Raw genomic sequence first — 23,366 nt, 5'->3', positions numbered from 1 at the left:
ATAATCAGAGTGACAGGTACATCTTTAAAAGTTTTTATCCTTGTTAAGATGAACCAGACAAAATTTAGGAAACATTTTGTATTCCATCCAAAATGCAAATTCAATATAAAAATGTTATGTCATCTTAGGAGTTATGTAAAGAATCTTGAAAATGATTCCTTTTTAGAGTTCAATAGGGTAATACCAAGGTTATCAGCCCCAACTAACCAAGAAAATCAAGTTTCTGCAGGTCGGTGAACCAATTTGTTTTCCCTATAAAGCTGGCAGCTCAGCATTAAAATGGGCACTTAAGAAAAGGATGATTGGGTGGGCCACGGTGGCTCAGCAGGTAAGAATGCTTGCCTGCCAAGCCCAGGACCCGGGTTCGATTCCCGGTGCCTGCCCGTGTTAAAAAAAAAAAAAGGATGATTGAAAAACCTTAGAGCTCTTTTAAAAGGCTCCCTTAAAAAATGTGTAATGTGAGCTACTTGAAAACTGACAAGGTTCTGCAGAGTTTCTCCTCTGTGTGGGTGGATAGACAATAGACAGGCAGTCAGTAAATTTCAAGTTGGGGCTCTGGAATTAATTTATTCTTGCATCAAAGTCACCGAGGTTTGGTGTTCAAAAAGAAACACTTGAATAAAAACTGACAGAAGGCATCATTCCTCCTCCTGCAGTGACAGAGAGGTTTTAAATCCCCATGAGCCTTAGAAATTCCTCGCTGCCCCTTGAGAGCCAAGGTTTCCTTTCAGCCTTGTACAGTCATCGCTAACAGGTCATTACGAGGTGATCCGTGAAGTAGAACAGCTTGAGAGATGCTTAAAGTGCCATGCAAGGAAGCTTTCCTCAGATATCTAGAGCTCAAAGCCAGAAGGCAATCCTGCCACCTGTTCTGCCTCTGGGCACACATAAGCTCATGTGATCTCTGTTGGTTCTACCACCTCCCAGCTCCTGTAAGCATCTGCTGTTCAAGGCCAAGGGGACATCCATTCCTTGGGCCCAGCAGGGAAGCAGGTTTCTGACCATCTGAAATGCCCTGTAATAGAGAGATGGGTCTGTCTGCTATCTAGACAGTGTAGTAATTGAGCACATTGCCTGGAAGGACAGACTGTCATTTTATAGAAGTTGGCATGCCAGAATGAAATAGGAGTATCAGACACCTTGGCAGGAGTCTTTCTCCATCATGGGCTGGGTTAGGAGGCATGCTAGGAGGCAAGGTTAGAACAAAATCCAATCTGACAGGGGTTGGGGTGGGATGGGTGGGGGATGGTTAAAGGATAGAGGATTGGGTAGAAATCAGCAGACAGGTTCATGTCAATATCAGACAGTAATTCTCAACCTCAGCTACACATCAGAACCACTTGGGAAGCCTTAAAATATACTGATGCCTGGGCCCCAATGTGCAGCCTGGAAATCAGGATTTCTAAAATTCCCCAAGATGATTTAATGGGCATCGAATAATGAAAACCAGAGTTCAATTAGGAGATGGGTTAGATGAAATGGCTGAGGACCTATATGGCACCTACTTGGTGTCAGGTACCTTCCATGGTGCTGTTAAAATAGAAAAAGGGTGGGCCATGGTGGCTCAGCAGGCAAGAATGCTCGCCTGCCATGCCAGAGGACCCAGGTTCGATTCCCGGTGCCTGCCAATGTAAAAACAAAAAAAGAAAGAAAGAAATTAATGAGGCACATTTTTTTCTCCCCCAAGTGTCTCAGTCTCCTAGGAAAGAAAGGCATATAAATAAATCACAGCCCAGCATGGCCCCCTCAGGTGCATTTGTAAGAGCAGAAACTGCCTAACGGAGAGAACGATTAACTCTTATTTTTTGTGAGAAGAGGGGTAATGAAAGAAGGTGTCCTAGTGATTTCTGGGCTGATTGGAATGCAGCTAATTCTATAGTTTGTTGTAATTAGAATATGGCTGGACCTATCCTCATTGTTCTGAATCATGACACCAAACCTGCTGCCTATGGAGTGCAGAGTTAACACGTGTGATAGAAAGATCTAAGTCTCACTGCGGTGACAGGCTAGCTCTCTTACCTTTACTCGCTGAAACTTAAATCCCTTGACCCTTGGTTTCCTTGATTGCAAATTGGTGATTTATCTACCTTCCCTTGCAGAGAACTTGTGAAGATCAGATATAAAGTGGCTAACTAGCACAGGTTCTACCCGTTGAAAATACTCAGTAAATGTTGGAGACAATTATGTTTAATACCCCCCAATTTTTTTTTTTAATAAACTGAGCACAAAAGGATAAAGGGTTGTAGCATTACATCTAAAGCTCATTTTGAACTAATGACCCTTACTGTTTTTTTAACTCAAGTACCCCTAAAAAAGAAATGTGTAAAAATGTATACTCTTGAACATTTTTACATTGAAATTTTCACCATGTGCTGATTGTATTGTGTGACAAAGGATGGAATTTCGAGTGTATTGTCAATATGGGTATTTGAAAATAACTCATGGAACTGCTGTGGATGTAACCAATGCAATCTAAATGCCATTTGACAGCTATTTGATACTCATCATTATTCATTTACAAAATATATGAGCAAACTCTTCAGTCTGAGCTGAGAATTTTAATTATTTATTTCCATGAACTTGTATTTCCATTTCCTTTCCTCACAGAATTTCTCCTAACATATCTGAATAAATTTGTTTGAAATTCTCTTATTGATCCCTTATACTTTCATGTAATAAAATATATATATAAATTGAATTTTTAAAATTTTCTGTGATCACACAATTCAAAGTATTTTAAAACTATCTTCTGGGTTGAGTTTTTGTTACAATATTCCAGCATTAGTCCTAGTCCAATTTTTTGTGTTTATCAATGTAAATACTTCAAAAACTTGGTTTTATAAATAAGTATATGGGAATGGAAAAAGTTTGACCAGCAGTACTGCTCAATTCTTTCAATTCTAAGTTATCCCCCAATGGTCTGTCATCAAAATGTAATTTTAATGATCTACTACCAGCGGAATTTCTACTTCCTACAGTTGTTTTTAAAGCAACAATTCCCAACCACCTTATTTACAAAAGGATTATTTTCCGAGTGAAATCATTCACATTTACAGCTGTTCGTTATCTGACACTGCAGAGTTTTTCTGCTCGGGAACAATGCCTCATGGTGGTTAAAATTCACCAGAAGAGGTAGCATGGGCAGTCGTCAAAGGGACGGCGCAGATGGAGAGCGGTCACTCCGTACCAGGTGGTCCAAAAGATCAATCTTAGCAAAGAATATAGATGAAAGTGGGGGAACTGAATACATTGCCTTTACAAAAAAAGTCGTACTCCCATACCCCTGAAAGGACTTTGCACTTCCATGTACCCCACTTTTTTTTTTTTTAATAATGAGCACTTATTATGTGCTATGCACAGTTCTGTTTTGTTTTGTTTTTTAACATGGGCAGGCACCGGGAATCGAACCCAGGTCTCTAGCATGGCAGGCAAGAACTCTGCTACTGAGCCTCCATTGCCCACTCCATGTACCCCACTTTTAAGACCACTGCTTTAGAGAACAAATTTTATTAAATGTCTAGGTGCTCTGAAATGTCATATTGCTCTCAATTAGTCTCCATTTCCTTATGGATGCAGTAATTTGTCATTACTTTTATTAATCTCTTGTCCTATCCCAAAGTCTTTCTCAACAGGGAGGGTAAAAATGGTGTTTGAAAATAAAGCTTCCATCGGGAGATCATTTGGCCATAAGCATTCCCTAAGAAGTTCAGACAGCTTAGTCATTACCACTGAAGACCATGGGTTCTTTTATTATATTTTAGACCATTTTATTCCAATGGTAAGAAATATCGCCTTCACCAATGTATTGTATACCCCTGAATTTTCCAGATTAGCAGAATCTACTAATCATTTTCTAAGATAGTTGCAAAATATCCCCTTTGCTCAGTGCTTAGAGAATCCAATCTCAAGTTCTTTGATGTGTTGGCACACAATGCTTTATTTTGTGCTCAGCTTGCCTTGTTCTTACTTCTGGCATAATAAGATTCCTGTCTAGTTTCATTTTTAATCAGGAAGAAGGTACATTTCAATCTATTGTGCTTATGTTAACATTTTTTTCTTTAATATGTCTATGAGTTAGAGACTTTATGGTGGCTAACTTCAGAGAATGTATGCTCTCCTGGCTCATTAATTATTCCCCTTGTAGGAGACATTTTCCCCACCTCCCTACTTTTGAAACTCAATTATATAACAGTGCATCATCATGCTCAGCAGACTTCAAATCCCCAAGGTGGCTTAGAAGGTATAAAAGGAATATCATTAAGGCTAGGACGTTGATTTGGTGCTTAGAAATGGATGGTACATTAGTTCTCAACCCTCCTAAACTCATCTAATAAGAAAATAAAGAGTGTGGAGCTTCCCAGGTTTCTCTGTTTCTGTTTTAATTTCTGAGCTACCTTTGAGTTGAAAGAATCAGGACCCATCCTATACCCAGGAATGTATTCTTCTGGAATTGACTAGAAAGTACCTGTGAAATCCCTTTTGCAGTCCCTCCCCATTCCACCATCCAACCCCCACATCCTGAGTCCATTAAGGACTTGCTGCAGCAAAGTATTTCAATATTTCCAAGAATCAGAAATATTTTTTTCTCAGAACTATGGCTAATCTTCATAAACTCTGATGATTCTATTTATCAACATTAATACCTTCTCTAATAAATGCTAGTTGCAGTGTACCACAAAGCTTTGGTCTACAGATGACTCAGTTTGTTCGTCTGCAATAAGGAAAAGGAGTAGGTGGGGATTTTCTGGAGAATTTAGACTTTGAGTTCAAAGAATTCTGTTGTGTAAATTCTGGCTTCCTTGTATTTCATAACCTCTAACTCCAAATTTAATCAAATTGGCTGTGTTTTAGTGATTGGCTACTAATGACTTCCAAATCAGGTAGGTGGTGATGGGTGTGACTCTGGCTTTGCTACTTTGGCCTCTCAGGCAGCCTTCAAAATTCCCTTTGCCTACAGATGTTCAGGGACAGGGAGGCCTAATCTGAATTCCCTTTGGTCCTTGATGAATTCTGCAAAGAACTGAGAAATATAGGAATAGTTCTGAGAACAAATCTCAGTTGTGTTCTTAATGGGAGAGGAATTAAAAGGTAGTTGTCAAGGGAAGGGCATGCCCTCTGCCAGAAGCAATACTCCAGAGTCTTACTGCAATACCCCCATGGCAGCACAGAATTTTCTTAAGGAGGGTTGTATTTGCTGTCTAGTCAGAGGACCCAGGTCCCATTACTGGAAGTCCCAGAAGGAAATCACATTTGAGGGTATATATAATCATTATATTATAACAGTATAGCAGAAAAGGTATGAGCTTTGGAATCATAATCCTCTGTGAGAATCACTTTAGGCTACTTAATTATCCTTTCTGAAACCCAGTTTATTCACCTGCAAAATGAAAATAACAAGTAGGTCATACTCAAGTGTTGTGTGAGAAATAAGTATATAAATCACCTAGCCTAGTGCCTGACACATTGTATGTCTCAATAACTGTTAGTTTTCCTCCTACTCATACTCTAACCTATAGTGCAGTAAAGTTAGAACTAAGATTACATATATGTGAATGAATAAATTAGGAGTGAAATTCCAATATGTCTAAGAGAAATCAAGCCAAAGAACATTTTATGTGACTCTCAGGGGATTTCACAAGAATTCTCCCTTCTTCATATAACCAACTCGTAATGATTCAATTCATGGATTATCTATTCATTAAATACTTACTGAGCACATACTTGGGACACCTATGCTATAGGTGGGAGCCAGGGGACAGTATAGCTGGGAGGGAAGATATAAAGATATTAATACAAAAGATAGGGTCCTTAGAGTTCAGGAGAAAAGAAGAGACCTGTAAACAATTTATCATTACTTGTGTGTAATAGAGTAGTGGACACAATGAGTCTTATAGGTGGGACCAAGCTCTGTCAAATAGCCAGCCTTACAAGGTTCCACTGCTTTTTAATATTCCCTTAGATTTGGCTCATCTGGATTTGAACCTTGGCTCTAACTAGCAGGATGATCTTGGGCTAGTCACATCACTGCTCAGGGACTCAGTTTCCCACCTTTAAAGTGGGAATAATGAATTCTCCCTATAAAAATTTAAAAAATAATAAATATCAAAGTCCTAACAGTCAACCATAGGAGTTACCTAATTCACAATCACCTTTCAAAGGAGACAGAAAGTTGTGGAAAGGGGGAAAAAAAAAAACAACTTAGCACCACTTTATTCCTTGGTACCAAATGTAGCAAAAAGCTAAGGGAAGAAGTGGCAGACTAATTACTGAAATGAACTTCAGGGATTATTTCTTGATTTTAATTACCCATGCTATTGCTATCCCTCATTACCACAAATAAATCGAGAAATACCAGTCAGCATTTGGCATAACAACATTTGCCCAAATGAGGTAATGCAGGTTCATGTTTTCTTCTTCATTAGATGAACAATTGAAGCAACTTGTTTTTTTTAAATTTTGATTTCAGTGACAAAATGTTCCCTGCCTTTGGGTTTGGTGCCAGGATACCCCCAGAATACACGGTGAGTGAGTGGACATGGGGTCTTCTTTTTTCGCTGTTACTCAAGAATACATTACATTTCCTTCACGGGAGTCTTATTCTTTCGGTCATTACAATACGAAATATTAATGGGATCCAAAGGGTCAGAACTGGCCTTCAGAACCAGCGTAATTCACTCCTCAGAGCCTGTCCCTTGATGAAACTCCATCCTCTGGTATTCCGGGTGGCTCTTTTCAGAGGCCCAAATGAAGGGTTCCATCGTTTAACTTCTTGTAGAAATGAGCAAAGATAGAGAAAACACTCAGGAGATTGAGCTCCAGTGGCTCAGAAACTATCCATTTAAATCTCCCCTATGAACAAAAACCTGTGGTGAATACCAACTGTGAAAATCTGTGACAATGAAGATTAATGTCAAGTCTCTATCACCAGCCTTGTGTGGGAGACTCTGAGAAGTCCTGAAGAAAGAACCATTTTGTCTTAGAGAACTGGGAAGCTGAACGTTTCTCAGGAAGACATTGATATCCTATTTGGTTTTGATTCTGGTTTTTCATGACACAAAGAAGACTAAGATTGTGTGTAAAGATTTTTGCTGTCATGGAGCTGAGGCACTTGGTGGTATACTTCAGGGCTTCTGTGGGACTCTCCCCACAGAGAACTCAGCTCCCGAGGTAGGCAGGGCCTTTGCGATGCAGCAGTGTCTCTACCCCAGCATTGGCCTGCCCAAAGTCTCTGTGGTCCAAGCTAAGTATAAGCAGCACCGCTCTGAGCCTCCAGTCAGGAAGCAGATGCCAACATTTATTTCCTCAACAGAGCAGCCAGACCAAGGGTGTTCTCTTCAGTGTCATGGAAAAGGGAATCAGTCTCTCTGTCACTGCTGGCATGAGCAGAGGCATCTTTCACATTTCCCCACCTCTGGTCCCCAAAATTCATTCAAATACCACATACCTTTTCCATGCCTAATTTCCTCTGTGCTCCAGATAAGAACCCAAGTGTCTTAGCAGCTCAGGTAACCCCAGAGAGTTTACAGGATTATCCCAATTACTTCTTCGGGACAAAATCTTTTGTGAGACAATGATTTGGATGCAAGTGGGAGGTGGGGGAAATGTCAATCAAGAGTGTAGAAACAGGGAGGGGAATCAACAAAGCATATGTTAACAAACCAGTTGCGACTGTGGGAAACAGGAGCTTAATTCTGCTGGGGAACCCTAGGAGACAGGGTAGAGCATACACAGAACCCCAAGGGACGAGAGAGCTGGACTGTTTATACACCATCTCCTGTCAGTCACTGGCAACGGGCATATAGGCTCGTTGGGCAACGGGATACAGGCTAGACCCAGCAGCTTCTGCTATGAACATCCACCAAGAAAGGAAGGGTCTTTAAACACAGTGACCTCTTTTCTAGTCCCCAGGGGAGTTGGTGCTTAAAAATAGCCTTTGAAATGGAATTCTCCATAAAATTCCAACTGATCTGATCAAAGTGTCTAGATGCCAGAATAGTTTTCTTGTTTTATCAGTGCTGGGAAGGAGAAAAATAAACAATATGCCATTTGAACTTGTACATAGGTCCTACCAGGTAGAGGAATTTATGTTGGAAGATTACGAGGTATATTACTTTATTACTTTTCCAAAAATAGAGGGCAATGCATTTTACCTGTATATACATGTGAAAATCTTCTTGCCCTATAACTCTGCATATCATGTCAGAATGATTCTTAAATGCCAACAGCTTAGTTGGAGCTTTATAACCATCACTGTACTGATCAGGCAGCTTGGTTGTTGAGTTACCTATTTTTTTTATTTTTTTTTTTATCATTGGGTCCAAATAGAGCTCCAAATCTAAGCCTCCAATGAGTGGTGAGTCCTATCGGAAAGCTTTTTTGGAGTTGCATCTTTCTGAAATCTTCTCTTGGACTTTTTTATATGCCTTATTCTCCCCTCCTGCCAACATTTATCTGATTCCAGAAAATCTTCCTGTCACCTCAACTCCACAGGGAGCTTAGAATTCACCCTCCATCTCAGATTGATTGTGTAAAGGCTTAAAATGGTTCCTGCTGCTTAACACATAATGAATGTAATGGGCATTTGTTTGAAAACTCTAAACCCCAGTGCCTCTTTACTGAAATAAAGCTTTAATTCTCCTTTCTTCCTTTTTAAAATTTTAATTGGTGTCTAGGTCTCTCATGACTTTGCAATCAACTTTAATGAAGACAACCCAGAATGTGCAGGTAAATCACAACTTAAAATGAAAACCAGAGTCTCGCAGCCCTTTCTGTTTGCACTTTTTCCACTTTAATTTCTCAACTCTGATGCAGCCTATCAGGTATGATTGTCCTCAGCAAAGAAGTTGACTTTCTGGAACCAAATAAACCATATGCTACTCCAAGGGCAACAGACAGCCTCATAATAACAAAGCAGAAGAGTAAATGCCGGAAAAGACTTACTGCAGAGGTCTTGAGTGTACAGCAAGAAAATGTGGATCCCAATTCTGGATCCTCTGGACAAAAAACAAATAAATCAGGGGGGAAATTCACCTGACAAACCAGTTTGTATCCAATATTTATTTTTCGCACCTCCCTCTCTGTTCAGATATAAGGAGACAGGGAAATATGGAAATCATTTGACCTTTCAGGGTGTTGGCCAGGGACACTTTTTGGCTTTGTGCCAATAAGAGTCCTCTCAAAGACCATGGTCCATGTTCTATAGTGTCCATCCAGAAGCTCCCAACACCATTCCACAAAATAATGATGATGATACCATATGATGACTACGATAATAAAATTTAATTCAGAATTATTTATCCCTGCTTTCTAAATAACCAACAGAGCCAATTACTCTTGTTGCTACAAAGACCTTAAGACATTTTTACAGTGGGGTTAGATAGGAATATCCATATTCTCTCCTTCTTCTTGCCAAGGAGGAAGGGGACTGAACCAGGCTTAGTTCAGGCTCAGTGGGGTGTGGAGAGCATACAGCACTTTCCTTCACAAGCTCATCACTTAATGTCCAAGAATATGATGCCAGTATCACTGAATCAGTACATAAGAGCCTCTGAGACCCAACTCCATTCTACCATTATTCCCTCCCGCCATCCCTTACTCCCAGTTTTCTCCACAGTTTACTGTGGTTTAGGCTTCCCCACCACCAACCACCACGTTTATTCTTAAGCTATGAGCGCTTTTTCACCAAAGTTGAATGAAATACCTACCCTAATGCCCACCTGCTTCACACACTTAGCATTCATCTCTCTGATACTTTCAAAAGGGAGATCAAACTTCCTTATCTTAGGCAAAAAGTCGAGAACCTCAAAAGATAAGCTTTCATTCAGCTTTACTTAACTCCAGAACCAGCATGCTCTGTCTTAAGAATGACAGACATTGGGGCAGAGCAAAGCAGGTGTAGCATTTTCACTGAGATGGGAGTATATGTGTAAGGACAGAACAAAGCAGAACTCTCTCATCCAAAGCTAGTTTGCAGTGCACGGGAGGTATGGAGAATGATTTTGGGGGCAGAGGGGATGTGGACCCCTCTAGCCAAAAACAGAACCACTGTGCTGTTTCAGGATAAAAAATGATAGAAGGACGAGCTGAAACAGGGAAAAGCAAGAGGTGACACAGGCATGGACACCCAGAGGAGTTATTACAGTAAAAGTCATTTGTAATAGGTCTGTTACTATGGGGTCATGATTATGACATCAGTTGTGCAGTTGAGACTCATCAAATGCTGGGTGAAGCTACACAGGCACCACTGCCTCTCCCAGCAGCCCCACCCTTTACTATTTCCGAGGAACGCATAGCCTCTGGATGGAAGCTCCACTTTAAATGAGGGATTGAGCATCACTCATCTGGATGACATTCCCAGTATCAGCCATTTTGCTCATTTCTCACACAACTTGCTGAGCATCTACCCCATGCCAAACATTGCTTCAAGCTCTTTGGGGGAATACAAAAGTTAGTAAGTCATGATTCCTGCCCTCGGAGAGTTTACCATCTGGAGAGACGGTCATTTGTACACATATAAGTGGACCCAGGTGTTACATGCTAGAGTAGAACCAACCAATCTTATGTGAAAACTAGAGAAGTTTTAAAGCAGACTCACCTCGTGGCTAAAAACACAGCTCTGAGAGCCAGGCAGGCCCAGTCTTGAATCCCAAGTCTACCACTTACTTGCTTTGTGACCTGGGGCAGATTGCATAACCTCCCTAAGTCTCAGTTTTTTTCACCTGTAAAATGGGTATAACACTTATTTCATTATGCTGTGAGGATCTAAGGAAATCTTATGTGTAAAGTGAGGATGTTAGGGGAAAGTTTGTAGAAATGGTTGTTGCTTTTGACTTGAGAATTCAAAGTGGAGAGTGATTTCCATGGGAGAGGAAGGCCATGACACCAGCAATGTGATATTTCCATTTCATCTGAAGGACATAAATGTGATGTTAATAAGGACTATTTGGGGAAAGTGTACACATGCTTTATTTTTGTTTGTGTTGATTATAACTCTAGTTGAGAGAACTGTTGATCTTTGCTGATTTCACCTTAGGAATTCAAGGAGTTGTGGAAGCCTATCAGAGCTGCCTTCCTAAGCTACAACTCTACGGGCCCACCAACATTGCCCCCATCATCCAGAAGGTCGCCAAGTCGGCATCGGAGGAGACCAACACCAAGGAGGCATCGGTAAGGAGAGAGGGAGGCCGCGTGCCGATGGGAGGCCACGCTTTCATGGGTATTGGCCATGGCACCTATCGCACTCTGACAATCAATCCAATGTTTGTGTACCCATGTGAATTTGAACAAGGGGCTTAACCTCTCCCTATCCTCAGTCTCCTCGTCTGAAAAATGGGAATAATCATACCCATTCTTGCTGGGTTATCAAGAGGCTTAGAGATGAATCATCTCAAATGAATACAGGAAGCACTCAACAATGGAAGCTACTATAGTCCCTGTAGTATAAGCCATACACCCTCCCACACACACACCCCTGGGAAGAACGAAAAAAAATAAAGCAAGCCCGCTTTCCAATGTACCCAAACTACAGGTGGACGCAAAATGCCACAGAAGTAAAACAATGGATGATTCTGACCCCTGGTGGTAAATTACAGGAACACAAAACATCACAAAACAGCTTGTTGCAGGTTCTATTGGTGTTCTTAAGAAAGATGCAAACCAATGCTACAAAGCCAGAGTTTGGGTTATTTCTATACTGTTTCAGAATTAAATGTATTATTATAATAACTTTATTTCTATGGATCCAGTTTAAATGATATCAATATATTACTTATTTTTAAGTTTTATGAGTTGTTGGTTGGTTTTATATTTTTATTTTTTTTCAGTTAGATTACTGATACCTGAAACTTAGAGTTTTCTCCTGGGTTCCAGGGTAGCTTTTGCTTAGTGAAATAATTCAGTTCTCTCTCATCCTCCTACAATCAATTTACCTAACCTGTTTGCACTACATCCTCGTTTTCAGCCTTCCCTCATGGTAGAATAGATGGAGGTGCCAACCTCTTCTTTTGTGTACAGGAGCTCATCCCCTCTTAATTACTCAGGGCTTTGACCCAGCAGTTATATTTCCCCTCTCTCTTCTTCATCCTCTATTTCCCCCCTTCCTACTGAAGATTCATTTCCATTAGTATACAAACATGCCTCCTGTTTAAATTTTAAAATCTCTCCCTTGACACTACTTTCCCCTTTGGTTACTGTGCCTTAGGTTATTCACCTTTACAGCAAAATTGACAGGATTGCCAAGTCACCATCTCCATTTCTTCTCCCATTGCTTCCTCACTCATGTCAGTCAGACTTTCCTCCCCAGTGTTCCACTGAAAACTACACTTGCCAAAGTCGACAGTACCTTGAAATCCAATGGTCCAATCTCAGTCTTCAGCTTGACCTATCAGTGGCACACTCCCTCTTCATCACCTTCCTTACCTGGCTTCCAGAATACGTTCTCCTGGTTTTCACCTTGTCTCACTGACCTTTCTTTCTGCTGATTTTCATCTTATCTCACTGACCTTTCTTTCTCAGTGGAATCTCACTTTTTCTAGCTACTCTATCTCCTCTTGACCTCTAAATGTTAAATCTCCAGAATTCAATCCTTGGACCTCTTCTCTCATCTGTTTGTGGTGATCTTATCCATTGTCATGGCTACAAATGCTATGATCCCCAAACACATATCTGCAGCCCCACTTCCTCTCCTGGACTTTGAACTCCTATTTTCAACCTGTCTACTCAACAACTCTATCTGGATGCAAAATGTAACATGTCCAAATCATAACTCTTAACTTTCTCCCTCATACACATGCCTTCCTTTGCCTTCCTAGTCTCTGAAAATGGCCCATCATTCACTCAGTTGCTTAGACCAAAACCTTAGAGTCATTTTTTATTCCTTCTTTGTGCTGTGTTAGTTATATGCTGCTGCATAACAGACTGCCTCAACACTTAATGGCTTACATAAACAGTGAACATCTATAATATCACACAGTTGCTGTGGGTCAGGAATTCAGATGCAGCCTACCTGGGTGATGCTGGCCCAGTGTTTCTTATAAGGTTGCAGCCAAGATGATGGGTCAGGAGCCATCTGAAGCTGAACTGGGGCTGGAAGATCCGCTTTCAAGGTGGCTCGTTCACATGCCTGGCAAGTTGGTATTGTTGGCAGGTGGCTTCAGTTCTTTACCTCGTGGGCACATCGTAAGGATTTTTGAGTGTCTCTGTGACATGGAAGGGGGCTTTCCCCAAAGCAAGTGACCCAACAGGAAGCCACACTGCCTTTTATGGCTTTGTCTCAGAAGCTTCCATGGCATCCCTAGGGCTCCCTGGAGCCAGTTTAAAAATTGGATGATCTCAGCCTCTCTGGGGTACCAGGACCCACAAGAGTTAGAAAGGAACAGAGCTGATATAGGTCTGGATTCAGGACAGATACAAGCCAGGATGAGTGTATTTGCCTGTCACTCTTTCCCCCAGGGGCAGGTGGGTCTGCTCTGAAAGGACAGGAAAGGGCACCATGAGCAGGAGCCTCCAATCTCACATATCCCAAAATAAATTGTCCCTATAGTCCAAGAACACAGCTGCTTTTTCTCAGAGTTTTCTCTGTTCTTTGAATAATCTGTGGTTCAGAGTCCTTTGTTATCACTGATTGCCAAAGATCCTAAATGCCTCAAATCTCTTAGGCAAGCTGATACCAGGGAGACGCTGGCTGTGGGATTTTTCTCCTTCATTTTGTGGAGCCCTTCTAAGAGAAAAGAATGCCCCTCTTTATCTAAACAGAACCTCAAGTATATTCAAAGACTATAATATTTCATCAGCAAGCATTTCTCAACTTTACATTGGAAGGGACTTGCTGCTAACTTTACTGGAAATCTCCATCAAGGTTTTAGATCCAACACTCTGCAGCCATTACCTTTAGCTAGATTAAACCTGGAAGAATCAAATTTGAGAACCCTGGTAATCTCCCCAAACCAGAGGTTCTCAACCTTTTTGCTTTCATGGACCCTTTAGTGGTTGGTGAAGTCCATGAACCCCTTCTCAAAATAGGGTTTTAAATGCACAAAATAAAATATATAAAATAATAAAATAAGCCAATATATATTGAAATGCAGTTAGCAGAATATTTTCACGTAACAGAAATATCTGAAATATAGTAATAAGATGCTTCTTTATTGACATATTAGCCAGTATCTAGTCTAATATTTCCATAATTTTGTAGTGGTGCAAATAAATGATATATCAAGGTATCAGCAGCAGCCATAATATAACAAGAAAACGTCTGTGATTTCCATTAGAGAGGAAATCACAAGTACAACTAATATTGTTTCAGTTTGCTAAAGCTGACAGAATACAATATACCAGATATGGACTGGCTTTTATAAAGGGGGTTTATTAAGTACAAAGTTTACAGTCCTAAGGTCATAAAAATCTCCAAACTAAGGCATCCAGAGAGAGATACCTTGACTCCAAAAAACGGCTGATAGTGTCCTGGGTACTTCTGAGGGTGACTCATAACCTGCCTTTATGATGACCTGCCTTTGCCTTCCAATGAGCTATCCTTCTCTAGACCCAAAGCACTTCCTAAGTCTTCCCTGTGGGAATGAATGCAGAGTCTTTTGTCCAATTTCCATCTCAGATGAGTCAACTGACAGTCTTTCCAGTTGGAAAGGGGCCAGGCAGGCTGCAGACCTGGAGGCAAGACTTAAGAGTAGGAAGGCACAGGAGCACAGAGCTTCTGCCAGTGTTTGGAAAAGGGCCATTACCTTCCCCCCCACACACACACAAGGGCTGGGCACCTGGAATTCAGAGGAAGAGACAGCAAACCTGACGCTCACAGGGGTTCAGACCACTGCTATCTAATAGAAATATAATGTGAGTCATGTATGTAATTTTAAATTCTCCAATAGCAGTATTTTAAAAAGTAAAAAGAAACAGGTAGAATTTTAATATTTTTTACTTAACCCAATGTAGACAAAACATTATCATTTTGATACTTATGTCATATAATGAAATATTTTGTGTTCTTTGTTTTTGTACTAAGTCTTCAAAATCTAGAGTATGTTTTACATTTGCAGTAACTCAATTTGGATGCTAAATCATCACTGGAAATATTCGATTTTTAGATTTTGTAAATGTATAGTTGAAAAAATTGTTCACCTACTTAATAAGTTGTTCCAACATCCAGTAAGGTTTCCAACAAGTGAATTCTATATCCATTTTTAAAGTTAAATTCAAATTTCCTAGATTTGAATTAGTTTAGATAAAATTTGAAATTCAATTCCTCAAATACACCAGTCACATTTCAAGGGCTTAGGAGTTCCGTGAGGCTAGTGGCTATTGGATTAGCAGAGCTTTAGACCCTAAAAATCTTAAGAGCTGAAGGGGACCAAATACATCCTCAAATTGCACCCCTTATTTGAGCATGAGAAACTGGGGCCCAAGGAGGTTAAGGGGCTTTCCCAGGATCTCACAGAATGAGGCTTTGAATCCTGTCCTCCAGACTTTCCGTCTGCTGCTCGTTCCGCCCCACCATCCTCCACAACTGCTAGGAAGGCGGTCATTCTAAGTAAGGTACAACCACCGCGCCTGCCCCGGCGCTCCATTTGTCATAACTGTTTGCCTTTAGGGCTGTCTGCACAAAACTGTCAGTCACCCCTGTCACCATGTGCATGTGCAGCAAAGCCACCCAGATGCCTAACTGGTACTGTCCTTGTCTCTCCCACCTCCTCCATCCGCATCGTGGCCTGGCGACCGACCGCAGCAGTACTTCATCCTGCTGATACTGACGGACGGAGTCATCACGGACATGGCCGACACCCGGGAGGCCATCGTGCATGCCTCCCACCTCCCCATGTCCGTCATCATTGTGGGAGTAGGGAACGCTGACTTCAGCGACATGCAGATGCTGGACGGGGACGACGGGATCCTGAGGTCGCCCAAGGGAGAGCCTGTCCTTCGAGACATTGTCCAGTTCGTGCCCTTCAGGAACTTCAAACACGTACGCATGTCTCGGGGCCTTCCCGTGGGGGAGCGGAGCCAAAGCACGCTTGCCTCGCACATTTGTCCACCAGCGTCTAGAAATCTGCTATTCTTGAAGCAGCACCAGCTGCCCCTAACCGGGTCAGGCCATCTCCCCCAGCTAGAATCTGTGGAACTTGGTTCTTTGGAGAAAGAGATGTAGAATAGTTACAGATAAGGAGGCTTACTACATATGATAGTCAGACTTTCACTGGCGCCCTCCCTATAATTCAGGGAGCACCAGGGCTGCCGTGTACTGCTGGGCGGGCTGTTTCTGCCCAAATGCCTGTCTGGACTAGCAAGGAAAAGCTGAAATTCAGCCTGGCTTCTGCTTGGAAAGTCATGTATCCTGCCAGAGGGCTTTGTTTGCCTTGGCAAAGTATATTTTCAAAATATTAGAAACCTAAATCCCCTATAAATATATAATAAGCAGCAGCAAGGATTTATTGGACTCATTAATGAGGGAACCAGCAGGATGACAAAGCTGGCTAAAGGAGGATAGGAGGCAGTGAAATACAGCCAATGGGGGGAAAGTGTGGGACAAGTTTGCCCAAGTAGGATAAAAATTATTTGTTAACCAATAGGGTGAAAAACAAAACAAAATGAAAGCCACACTCTTAGATTAGCCTCTCTGCTGGACAGAAATCATTTGCATCTTAGTTTTCTATAAGTTAACATCTAACTTTAAAAATATGGGCTCTAATCTATAATAAATAGTAAGTTAGGCAATGTAATGTGCCCCTGATGACCCTAAAGCAGTCCCATTAGTCAGTGCTCTAGGGTGGCATTAAAGTAATTTTCCACATTTCCCAATTTTGAATAATTATTAACAACTTGAAGGGAAATTTGCAGAAAACCATGTGCCTATGGGGCTACATCTGCCCAGAGGGGCACCTTTTCTGATTCATGCAAAAGCTCCATAAGGATAGCAGTGGCCCTGGAGTCCTTCCAGATCCCACCCACGTGGTGGGGGGAGCCCTCCGGGTAGTGTGGGAGCTCACACCATCCTCCGGGTCCTTCTGTCCCTTGTGGTTGCTGCCCAAGAGGAGAGCGCAGACACGGCCGCTGCTCCCGTGGAGGCCTTTCCCTCCTCACGGCTGGAGGTGCCGCAGTGCCGTGCCCAGCAGCTGCCCACTCAACTTAAGCTGCCCCAGCAGGGAGGGCACACCCAGAGCTCTCAGTGCTTGAGACTGCTCTGCAGACCACTCGGGAACTAAGAGAATCCCTCCCTGCTCACGCTGAAGAGGCCCCTCTGTCACCAGGACCAGAAGGGCAGTGAAGTCCGTGGCCCCACTTCTCAGGGGATCCCTGCTAGAAACACCTCCTTCAACTTCCCCTGCAGCCTCTCCCCCAACGGGGCCAGGCAGAGGAAGGACAGGGCACTATGCCATCTGCTCCAAGCCCTTTCTTCCTGGGGTTTGTTTGGAAGAGCCTTTCTCATCCAGCCAAAAGCCCTCATTCACATGCATTCCTGGCACTCTGCACAGCCGGTTCATCAGATGTGTCCAGGCACATCTGAATCCTAGTTTGGGTGCAAGCTGGGACCCAGGCTACCATGGGGTTAAAAGGTTGGATGGACCATTGTTTATGATAGACAAGTACTAGTCCCAATGTCAGAGGCTTTGGCCTATGCTTTTCATAAACTGCTGTTTGTTCAGCTGCCTTCTGGGAGCAGGCTCAAAAGCGAGTAGTCCAACCACCAGGCCAGCAGCCTCAGCTGAACCCTAGGCTTCAGGACCCGCCAAGACCTCATGGGGACGTAACTGCACACTCTAGGGCTCCTTGAATGATGAAGTATTGTTCATAACTGTACTGCCACACAATTACGATTCTCCTTTTACAGAGAGCTGCAATGTAATTAGAATCATTAAGGGAGCAAAGAATTGATCCCTGGCTCCAGGGTTGAGTGCAGACAGCATTTCCAAATAACAACAGCAACAGCCACACTCCCCCCAAAGCTCCCCAGGGTGCTGAGCGGGAGGAGTGGTAATTGTGTCCGCACAACCCATCCCAGAGCGGAAGTCTCCAAATGAAAGCAGGCATTCAATGAAAGAGGCTCACCAGGCCCTCAACTTGTCTGCAATGAATAGAATAAAAAAAAAAGTAATAATCTCTAAAAGGGAGGGGCAAATTAACCCATTTCTTGGAGCTAATGTTGGAGGTGGAGGGATGTACTAGCTATATTGGCTGCAATTATGTTCATCAATGAAGCTAGTTACTTGCATGATGTCCAAGGCAGTGGAGAGCTGTACTTCCAGATGATGATGTGCTGCTCCAATTTGTCTGCCCAACAGAAGAGGCCCCCACATCACTGACCATCACCCATAAGTTCGCCTGAGTGAAGAGGGGTCAAAGGGCTCATTCTCTTCCACCCACCAAACATGCACACACACACACACACACACACACACACCCTCACACACCAATTGTATGTGCTGAAGCAAAATCGCTGAGCCATGAAAGATTCCAGCACCTACTCCAGGCCTCCTTGCCCTGCAACACTCATGGAGTGCCCACTGGGTATGAGGTGCATGCCGGGCCCTGGGACCACAGCGAGATTATAAAGCCATGGGTCCAGGCTTCAGGTGTTTTTCTGGATTCCATTGTTGGATCACAAGTGCCAGCAAAAAAATCACATGCTGAGCAACCTGTGGATGGTTGAAATGAGCCAAGGAAAGTGTTGCTACAGGACATCAGAGAGAAGCAGCATGAGGAAAGCTTCCCATTGGGGTGGGGGTTAGAGGTGAGCAGGAGTCGTGGGGGCATCAGCAACAAGGAGAGTGTCATGAGCAAGGCAGGGGGACAGGACACCTGCTCACAGTGTCCGTGCCACATGGGGTCCACAGCTGCTCCGGGGGTGCGGGGGCAGGATGCTGGGAGTATAGCATATCGCCATGGCTTTCAAATTAGATTTTAGAAACCATTTCATTATCCAAACTAGTCCACTCAGAATTCAATAAGCAATAAATAAAAGGCAAGGTAAGGAGCTGATATCATTTCATGTAAGCCAGTAACCTGTGAATTATCTTCCTTTTTCTGTTCTGCCTGCTAACACAGAGTTTTGAAATGACTGGAGCACAGGCTCCGAGCTGAGCTATGGGGCCCTGGGCAAGTTACTTACCTTCCCTGCACCCTCGGCTGTACATGCAAACTGAGGCAAATGACACACGTGTTAGAGGATTAAAGTCTACATAGAGCTTACCACAGTGCTGCTTTCACATTTCTGGCCTTTTACCAACCCCCATAAGCCCTATTTGTTCAGCACAGCCCCCAGTGCAGATATGCTGAGGGGCAGAGTAATCACTTAGGGACTGTGCTGCCTCATAGGGCAGCCACAAGCCACATGTGGTTATTTATATTTAAGTTCCTTAAAATGAAATAAAATTAAAATTCAGTTCCTTGTTTGCACTACCTACATTTGAAGGGCTCCAAAGGGCTAGTGACTAGCATATTGGAGGGTGCAGATATAGACTGTTTGCATCACGGCATAAAGTCCTACTGGACAGTGCTGTTTAGGAACATTTTTGACAGCCGGTTACAGCAGACTCGCCTGACAGTGCATGACGTGAGTGGGTCTGAACCATGGGTGGTTCTTTTCCCCAGAGCATATTTGGCACTGCCAGGAGATATTTTGATTGTCACAGTTGGGAGGGTTGCTGCCTGATCTAGAGGGTAACAGACACTGCTAGACATAGGACAGCCCACCACACAGAGAATTTTCTTACCCAAACTGTCAGCAGTGCTGAGGTTGAGAAACCCTAAGTTATATAATAGGATTGAATTTTTCTCATGTCACTAGAAGTTAGGGGCTGGGGCTGCTGGTGATTTCTTTTCTTTTTTCAGTGATTCAACAGTGTCAGGGCAGCACTTTGTGATCCCCTTTACCATTCCCTCATGATGACAAAATAGTTGCTATAACTCTAGGCATCACAAGTTATAGTTCAAGGAGAAAGAAGGGGAAAGGGAAACCGAGCCAACCATGCCTGTCCCCTTTTACCAGGAAAAGAAAGTTTTCCTAGAAACATCCCCCAAGAAACTTCCACTTAAATTGGGTCACATGTCACCTCAGCATAGTACCTGGAACATAAAAGTATCTGGGATTGAATGCAAATCAGAAAGGGAAAAAAACACCAAAGGATAATTCATCCAGCCTTCCAACTCACCACCCACCTTCAGTTGTGAATAGTTTTCTATCTTGAGACGTGCATGAAAGTATAATCATGAGATTAAAGGTTGATTTTCCGAAAACCCGGCAACCTCCTCTTCTAAGGAGTGGACACTTACAAGCAATGAATGAGTGAAGGAAGGAGGCTGGCCTCTCAGAGCAGGACTCTCATCTTGTAGACTGAGTTTAGGCCAGATTCCTTTGGCTAGGCACTAAAATCATGGTGGTTTCTTTCTCCCCCACAGGCATCTCCAGCTGCCCTGGCAAAAAGTGTATTGGCTGAGGTCCCAAACCAAGTGGTGGACTATTACAACGGCAAAGGGATTAAACCAAAATGCTCATCAGAAGTGTATGAGTCCTCCAGGACACTAGCACCGTGAATGGCACACCCTTCTACCGAGCTCTGGAACCCTCTTCCTGCTAATATTTACTACTTCCACTACTCCCATACTTAAAGGAAAACCCGTAACACATTTAAAAAAAATAGCACGTTTTGGTGATTTTTAACTAATTGACAATTTTTTTTGCATGTGTAGCCCCAAGGTCTGGATCTGTTAAGCCGTTGTATTGTTAAAGACTTTTTACAAAACAAGAAAACAACACAGATAACTTACTCTTTACATTACAGCATGTCGCCTTGAAATAAAATGGTCTCTGTATCCATTTTTTTATACAGGTTTGTTGAAATTTTGCTAAATTTCTTATTATCTTTACACTGTAAAGCATTTTGAAACATTTATTGGATGTTGATAGCCAAAATATACTTGGTTTTATCTGCTACAGGATGAAAGACTTTTCAAAATGGCAGATGCATGGACTGTATTTTGCATGTTTAAAATAAAAAAAAAGAAACACATGCTGGGTTTTTTTTTGCAGTTGTTATCTATAATTCCTCCCTGCTGAGAATGGTCTCTCTGCTGAAGAAGAGGTTTATCCACCTAAATCTTCTTGAAGTGGGTCTGGGACCTCTGGCCCAGGGCATCTCGGATTTTCTTGTGCCCCCAAATCACCTGAGAGTCTTGTTAAAATTCAAGTGCTGGGTGCACGGGTGTTTCAGTGGTGGGTGCACTGGTGGTTCAGTGGTGGAATGCTCACCTTCCATGCGGGAGACCCGGGTTCGATGCCTGGACCCTGCACCTCCACACACAAAAAATTTCAGATGCTGATGCAGTAGGTTTGGGTGGGGCCCAGGATCCTTCGGCTCTAACAAGCTCCCAGGTGATGCCAATATATCACTAGGGTCGCACTGAGAGCTTCGGGTGTGATGGTAGAGACCATGCTAAACAGGGCAGCTCCTCACCTGCTTGAGAATGGCACCTCTTTCCGCCAGTAGCACAAAGTCCCTGCCTGGCTCAGAGGTGGGAGTAGAAAGCAATGAGACTGATTCCAGAAGCTGCACACCCCACATCAGTCTCACTGCTTTATAGTCACACCTCTTCCTTAAACAAGACTAAAGAGCTCCTCCTGGCCAGCCCCTACCCCCTTAAAGAGGCATCACACCACTGCATGGATGGTTCCATTTTTATGTAACTCCCCAGTAATGGCCTGAAAGAGTCTTCACTGGAACCCCAACAACAGACAGTTGTCCAAACAGCCACGCAGTAGGGCTTACCAGAAATCAGGTTGATCTTTGATGGTTGTGTGGGGCTTCGATTTGCCTCTTTGGGTCACTCCTGAGAACAAACTCTTATCAGCACCTCCTTGCTTGAGGTGCAGGTATTCTGTTTCAATGGAAACCAGCCAGTCTTGAACCAAAAGAGCCAATGTTTCACTTGCGTAATCTTCTTGCTGATTAAAGCCCAAGTGTTTTGCAAGCATTAAAGGCACAAGGTAGAATATATTTTTGGTCAGAAAGATGGGGAAGCAAATTGCAAGGCAAAATATACCCACGTGCTGTTTGTTTTGGGGGGCGTGTTAACAAGCAAATCAAATGCCTTGTGTGCTTTCCAGAGTTATAATTATAGATCCTCATTTTGCAAATACATGTCAACCAAATGCACAACATTTTGGGAATGATGGTAAAAATGTACAACTGAAAAAAATCATAAATATTTAAACTGTATTGTTTTATGAATAAATTGGGTACTTACAGAATTTTCTTCTAAGAGCTGTGTTCTTGCTTCTCTTTTCAAAGTGACATCATTTATTTCATGTAGGTGACCCGGCCTCAGATTAGAAATAGCTCTTTCACAATCCCATTGAAACATATGGATCACTGCTTATAACAAACAAGGAATTAAAATATTTAAGCCCTATACTACAGAAATAGCAGGTGCTTGTTTCTAACTTCAGCCCTCAGAACACAATGCGATGCCAATGTGCCTGCACGTAGGAAGCACGCAATAGATAGGGAATGAATAAATAGATGACTAACTGAATGAATGAATGAAAGGATTTGTTAGCATGCCTAGTGGTCAATCTCAAATCCATTGTAAATTTAATAGGTACATTAAAGGACTTTGGCTGTCACTCAAAGTGATATGGCGGTGCTATGGTGGCTCAGTGGCAGAATTCTTGCCTGCCAGGCTGGAGACCCAGGCTTGACTCCTGGAGCCTGCCCACGCCAAAACAAAAACAAACAAACAGAAAGCATAGCTAAAAACTGATATGGCACCCTGTCATTCTCAGCTACTACAATCATGCCAGGATCCCTGGGATCTGTGGAATGTGGTGCTGAGGCCAGAGTCCACGTGCCTGGCTGAACCATGAGACTGTTTACTGCTCTTTTCCTAGCCATAGTCAAGCCCAGTTCAAAAGAATAATAAAAATAATCACTAACAATTACTGAAGGCTGTCTATGTGCCAGGGACTGTTCTAAGTACCTGTCACATACTATCTTCTTTTGTCCTCCCAACAGTCCTGTGAGATAAGTAGTATCAGTTTCATTTTATAGGGGAGGAAACAGACACAGTGAGTTAGGTAACGTGCCTGAAGCCACACATCCATCAGAAGGTAGATCCAGCATTCAAATACAGACAGTCTGGCTCCTGGTCCAAACTCATCATGTAATCCCCATTTCAGTTACCTTTCTGGTGCTGTAACTACCCACTTGCCATATTAAGCAGCAGATTGTTGGGAGACTTGAGAATAAACCCTGAAACATGACCTATGCCCCCAATTCAGAAATATTTTTCTCATCCTGTGATCTTAGCTTCTTGCTATGGGCTCTTGCCATTCTGTGATGTACAGCATTTCCCAGTGAGCAGTGGAA

The 23,366-nt window shown here is 42.7% G+C and overlaps 1 protein-coding gene and 1 long non-coding RNA gene across 21 annotated transcripts in view; one reads left to right on the top strand and one right to left on the bottom strand.

Moving 5' to 3' along the window:
* The window catches only part of LOC143657580 (uncharacterized), a 95,283-nt gene extending 81,792 nt beyond the window's left edge, over positions 1-13,491 (bottom strand). For 3 of the 4 annotated variants that reach the window (XR_013162906.1, XR_013162907.1, XR_013162908.1), the window contains exon 1: positions 13,004-13,491. This is a non-coding gene — a long non-coding RNA (uncharacterized LOC143657580). The remainder of the gene's footprint in view (positions 1-13,003) is intronic. The other variant, XR_013162909.1, reaches the window with a different exon arrangement.
* CPNE4 (copine 4) overlaps positions 1-21,009 on the top strand; it is a 694,898-nt gene extending 673,889 nt beyond the window's left edge. For 16 of the 17 annotated variants that reach the window (XM_077130114.1, XM_077130123.1, XM_077130116.1 and 13 more), the window contains 5 exons: positions 6,467-6,521; positions 8,673-8,724; positions 11,033-11,166; positions 15,734-15,970; positions 20,401-21,009. In XM_077130114.1, coding sequence (XP_076986229.1) covers positions 6,467-6,521; positions 8,673-8,724; positions 11,033-11,166; positions 15,734-15,970; positions 20,401-20,535 — 613 coding nt within the window. In that variant the 3' untranslated portion in view covers positions 20,536-21,009. The remainder of the gene's footprint in view (positions 1-6,466; positions 6,522-8,672; positions 8,725-11,032; positions 11,167-15,733; positions 15,971-20,400) is intronic. The other variant, XM_077130128.1, reaches the window with a different exon arrangement.
* The last annotated feature ends 2,357 nt before the right edge of the window (positions 21,010-23,366 follow it).

The sequence above is a fragment of the Tamandua tetradactyla genome, chromosome 15 (assembly GCF_023851605.1).
Source record: "Tamandua tetradactyla isolate mTamTet1 chromosome 15, mTamTet1.pri, whole genome shotgun sequence".
NCBI classification, from domain to species: domain Eukaryota; kingdom Metazoa; phylum Chordata; class Mammalia; order Pilosa; family Myrmecophagidae; genus Tamandua; species Tamandua tetradactyla.
The sequence above is the reverse complement of the archived record's forward strand: the minus strand, read 5'-3'. Positions and strand labels throughout refer to the sequence as shown.